The sequence below is a fragment of the Silurus aristotelis genome (assembly GCF_946808225.1).
Source record: "Silurus aristotelis genome assembly, chromosome: 4".
NCBI lineage: Eukaryota > Metazoa > Chordata > Actinopteri > Siluriformes > Siluridae > Silurus > Silurus aristotelis.
Genome location: NC_139577.1, coordinates 23,380,615 through 23,386,614, shown reverse-complemented (window position 1 = coordinate 23,386,614; position 6,000 = coordinate 23,380,615). Strand labels below are relative to the sequence as shown.

The 6,000-nt window shown below is 35.1% G+C and overlaps 1 protein-coding gene across 1 annotated transcript in view; it reads right to left on the bottom strand.

Moving 5' to 3' along the window:
• Positions 1-6,000, bottom strand: part of LOC310724412 (gamma-aminobutyric acid receptor subunit pi) — a 54,108-nt gene that overhangs the window by 12,374 nt on the left and 35,734 nt on the right. The window contains exons 3-4 of the mRNA XM_083538430.1: positions 1,021-1,133; positions 315-382 (exon numbers count right to left, since the gene is read on the bottom strand). Of these exons, the coding sequence (XP_083394556.1) occupies positions 315-382; positions 1,021-1,133 (181 nt within the window). The remainder of the gene's footprint in view (positions 1-314; positions 383-1,020; positions 1,134-6,000) is intronic.

Genomic DNA, 6,000 nt, shown 5'->3' with positions numbered 1-6,000 from the left:
CTCAAGCGCACCTCAGACTTACTCAACCGAAAGACTGCCGTGTGCACGTGTGTGCGTGCGTGCGCGTGCGCATGTGCGTGCATGTGCATGCATATGCATGTGCTTGTGTGTATCTCTCTCTCCCTCACTCTTGTTATTAAAACCCGAGCGAGCTGTACTCCGGCTTCCGCCTCCTGTTTCGCTTGCACACACCTGTTGCTGTTGCCATATTTATCCATTCATCATAAAAATATCATGATTCAAATCTCAGGAGCTAATTGTCCGTTTCCTACTTTTATAATTTTTTTTTATTATATTTTGTTTCATTTTCTCACCATGTTGATCTCTGATATTGTGTCAATACTGGCAATGTCCAAACTCATCCCCACTGTGACAGGGCCATCTGTAGAGAAATGTGGAATAAAAGAAGAGACAAAGCAATATGTAGCATGTTTATGGCTCCCAACATATATCATTATGATGATAAATGAGCTTTCATAACGATCCTTGGCAGGGTAAACAATATTACTACTCAACGTGAAACTCTCACAGAAAGTCTGAAGTAGATAAAAGCATAAAAAATAGTAATGCAGTGCTAATAGAAGAAAAACACTTTTTAAATAATTACAGTATTGCTGTTTTTTTTTTATTGTTTGCATTATATATAAATACACTATCATCTCTTATTTTCTCTGTTCATGAAGCAGAATTCATCAAGAGAGTGTTATAGTAGTTATAGATGTTATTTTGTGGGTAGGAGAAGATCGGCTGGAAGAGCAGGCACAGGGTGGTGCCATGGTGAAGAGATAATGAAAAATAATCTTTTTGAGTAGTGACTCAAAAAATAAAGCTGACTGACAAATGATAGTTGTAGGTAAGAAATAGATGCAGCATGGAAATTTACTGTACCAATTTCATTTAAGGTTTGCGTGTGAACGGATGTGAACGTGGAGTTTCTCGTGCCTTAATTGAAATGAACATTTTTGTAAAAGTCTTTGCTTATTGAATTAGTTTCTGTGTGAGTGTGGACAAACTGCTTACTGTCAAAGAAAGGCCTCAGGTACTTATTATATCCTTTCATCAGCTTCTGGATAGTAGGAGGAAGAATCTCTCCCTCCTTCACCTCAGCACTCAGCAGTGGCTCTTCCAGCAAGCTGCCAGCACACAGGGAGACAAAATAAAGGAAAAGCAAGAAGCAAACCAAATCTTGCGGTCTCTTTTTTTTTTCTGATATGATAGCTGGGGGCTCCGGCTCCTGCTGAACTACACCACATTAGTGGAGCAGTGGAGTGATGATGAGTGCAGTGTAAATTGCATACAAACAGAAAACAGGAGATTAAAGCTTCCAAAACAACTTTAAATTAGAAGCTTGTGTGTGAGTGGTAGTGTTCTCATGTAAGCGAATGAGGAATATGTATTTCATAATTGGACAGGTAGTGCACAGAACTGGGATTTTCCCATCAGTGTATTGATCCACCCCTTTCTCTATCAGAGTTCCGGCAGTGTTTCAGAATTTATATCCAGGATCATTATTTCCCAAGTTTGGTAATGAGCAGTTTGCAAAGCCAAGATTAATGTGCATCCACAGCAGGGTAGTGTATTTATAGAATATGGTGCTTTGCAGCGACTGATCTTTCCTGCATGAGAAACCTTGAGGCACAAGACTATAGTATAAATGACAGTGGGTGAGAAGGTTGTTAACCAAATAAAGTGAGTAATTTCATACCCACCCACGCTCTTTATCTAAGCCAGTTAGTGACACCCCCCCCCCCCCCTCTCAAATTCTTCTGCATCAACATAAACCCATTAGACTGGGCGTTCCCAGGCACTTTTGTCACCTGAACCACTGAACCTAAATAATTTGCCCCCTAATTGTTACCTTTTTAGATTTTAAGAAGGCACATATTAAGTGAACTGTATTACTGATGTTTTTTTTTAAACTCATCTACTTTTACTGCTGTTTTAACTATGCAAGTTTCCTACAAACATTCCACTGGTTTTGTGTCTCAGTTTCCCCTCTTTTTATTTTATTTAAGTGCAGCCATGGAGCATGTAGAGTTAAGAATAAGTTGTTATCATTCTTTGACATGCTGAGAGAAAAAAAATGGGGTGTTGAGGTCTTGAATTTTTTCTTACTTTCCCTACATCTCTGTCTGTCTTACATTTATTCTTTCCACACAAACATAAAAATATATTGTTTGTGTCATGGTAGTTTTATGGTGGGTTTTTTTGTGAGGTGACAAGGTAGCTCTACTGCCCATGTATTATTGCAGGAAGGCTGTTATACAATATGGAGGACATGTGCACCCACACACACACACACACATACACGCAAATTGAAAGGATCGAGAATGACAATGCATGCAACATTGCCATTATTATTTTATTTGTGGAATCCCACAGGTCTGGTATGACCTATTTTTCAAAATGGACTTAAAAAAAGAAAACAATAAATAAAATAAAAAAATATAAACGGTAATCAGAAAAAATATAGCCATTGCAAATTAAAATATAATGAGTCTATATTTAAAAATGGTCCAGAATAAAACTTAAAGTGTCTAAATTCAAGGGTCTCTGACTCGCATCCCAAAGGTGTGTGGAGCAACTGTGTGAAGCATTGCATCACTTTCTCTCATACACAACAGATCAAAAGACGGATGCTTCAGTCTGAATTGATTTTACACAAGCAGAGCTGGTGAAAAAAGAAAGAAGGAGAGGGAAAGCGGACATGGAAACAGAAATGTGTCCGTCTGAAAACAAGATATGGAATTATAACGATGCAATGATTTCCCTAAAGATATTTTATACTGCTGTCTTGTGGCATCACATTGCCCTTCATCATTCTGGCTTGGAGCTGCTTACAGCTGAAACTCAGGCTGAGATACATAGAGGTCATTTTAAAGTCATGTAATGATTGAAAATCCTAAAGCTCATAAACCTGAGCTGGCACAGTCAAATTGGCAGAAGTGGAGGGTTCTAACGGCTGTCGAGAGTACTCATTTTAGAAGAACTGGAGGAACACGACATGGTTTAATGGGTTTAACCCTTAACCTGCAGTGGGAGAAGCACAAGCCTTTCTTTCATGTTAGGTTTCTACTAGCTACTGTCTTTTCTGCTCAACTTCCTTTTAACTGAAGCAAAGCCAGAGAGCTTATGGCAGCTATCATCATAGCATCAGTGGCATAAAGACAGCTTCTGCACAGAACCATAGGCCTTCTCAAACAATTGACAAAAATGACACTTATTTTTTGTTTTATATAAACAAGCCTTTATGTTGATGTTTGTTATAACCTGATATATCTTTAGCATTCTGTTATTTATAACATCTATCTATTTATATGTCTGTCTGTGTGTATATATATAATATTTATTATTAATTAATAAATATTTTAATATATATTTTATATTTTATATACATATATATATATATATATATATATATATATATATATATATATATATATATATATATATATATATATAATTAATATAAAATATATAATTAATATATATATATATATATAAAAAAAAAATATATATATATATATATATACACAGTTCTCACAGACATGCTGTAAGGTAAGCCCACTCATTCTGTGGCCTATGGGGCACATCCATCTATCTATCTTTAGCTTACTGGGGAAAAATCAGCAGGACCCTCTTCAAACCAAAAACGCATTGGCATCTATAATTACAAATTCGGAGGAAATATTCATTCACCAGCCACAAGGGTTTATTGTGGAAAAAGTGTGTCTAGACAAGAAAATATGCTGATAAGAATAAACAGAATTCTGGAATAAAGTATGACTGCTGAGAGCATTTTTGTCCAGATGCCAGAATTGCTTTATGCTGAACTTTTAGTAATGCAAATGATTGTGCAGCTTCTTTTGAATTACAAATAAGAAGAATCCAATCCAATTTCGAAGGATGCATTCATATTCAGCATTTAAGTAGAAATAACCTATTCTAAAAATTATCATAGTTTCATTCAAATAGGAACTGAGCATTTTAAGTGTTAAATCAAATTTCTAAATTGAATTGTAACAAAAAACTTTTTCCTAATGCACTGTATAGGCCCAAAAATATTCAGATACATGACCACCATACCCATATGTAGTTTTTCATCCAACTGGTGCTAAAAAGTTAATTCTATGAGACCTGTTTTCCTGTCACAGGAAATAAAAGTCCTAACCCAAAACATGAGCATGATAATGCCTCTGTTAACAAAGTAAGATCCATGAACACATATTATACCAACTTTGGAGTGGAAGCAATCAAATGACTTGCACAAAACCCTGAGCACAATCTAATTGAACACTTTAAAATGAACTGGAACATTAAGTGACCCCAAACTCCCTCTCTTAACATCAGTACCTGCCCTCACTAATGCTCTTATGGCTGAATAAATATAAATCCCCACAATCACACTTAATCCTGGTGAAAGGTTTTCCCAGAATAGTGAGTTTATTATAACAGTAAAAATCAACTAAATCTGCAATTAGATGTTCAAAAAAAACATGCACGGTTGTGGCTGGTCAGGTGTCCAGTTACATTTTATATAAGAGTGTATGTACGGTGGCCAAAAAGGGCAAAACACATTAACAAATCAGAAAACTAATTACAAATTAGAAAACAATAACAAATCCGAAAACTAAATAACAAATGCAAAAACAAAATAAAAACCCGAAAGCAAATTAACAAATCCGGAAACACATTAACAATTTCGAAAAACACAACGACAATTTAGACAAACTGGAAAAGGTAGGTATAGTTTGTTAATGGTACACTTACTGATCATTGGACGAGACACCTGTCATTCAAGATATACAGGAAGTATGAAATCTTATCACTTTGTTTCTTGTACATGTGTAAAGTTCTCAGTTTATTCAAAACTATTTTTTATTTCGATTAGTGCACCTTTAAATATAAGAAAATAACAGAAGTAAACATTGGCAAGCAAGGAGAAACTGTTGTACTTTCTGTATATCTTGAATGACAGGTATCTCGTCCAATGATCGGGAAGTGTTCAATTCACAACCTATACCTACCTTTTCCAGTTTGTCTAAATTGTTGTTATTTTCAGATTTGTTAATGTGTTTTCGGATTTGTTAATTAGTTTTTGTATTTGTTATTTTGTTTTCAGATTTTTTTTGTGTTTTCTAATTTGTTAATGAGTTTTGCACTTCTGGGCCACCGTATGTATGCATACTTTTATTCTTATTTAAACAAAAGACATTAAAGAATTCTGGCCAAATGATGTCAAATAAGACCATTTTAAATCTGTCTATAAAATAATATGTTCAGTAAATTAGTAGAGTATTTATCATGAAAAAAATACATTTATATGTCAAATGTGAGGTGTTAAAAGCTTTCAGGCCTAATAATCAAGCCCGTATTAATTCCTGAAAAATTAACATGCTGTTACATTGTTTAAAATATAGGCACAAATATCACAACAGTATGAATTTTGCATTGTGTAGACTCCTGTTGTGAGAAAATATTTTATTACTCTAAAGAAAAACAGGACAGTCCTGCTATGAACTGTTGTACCTCGACCCAATGAGACTTATTATGCTTGACATAGAAAAACTGTGCTGCCCCAAAAATCATTAAAACAGAACAGATTTCATGTTCACAGAGCCACCTGGTAATGGCACCTATTTTATAGCATGTCTGGAAAAGTGAGTCTGACTGATACATTTTCAGATAGACTGTAATGTGTGTCTGAAAAACATTTCACTACAACACCCCCACTGATCTGTGCAATGGCTCCATGCACTCAAACCTGCTACAGATACTGATCCTTTTATCAGTAATACAAAAAGATGTCTAGCAAGGAAACATTTTTACTATTCAATGGTCCAGTTAAACTCCTCTTTGATCACTAAAGATGTGCCATCTTTTTCTTTACTGAGCTTACTGGCACCAGTCCAGTCTTTGTTTGTTGTAGCCAATGCTTGTTTAATAACCTCTTAGCCTTCAGCGTCATTGTTCGCAGGTGTTAATCTTTAATCATTTTCT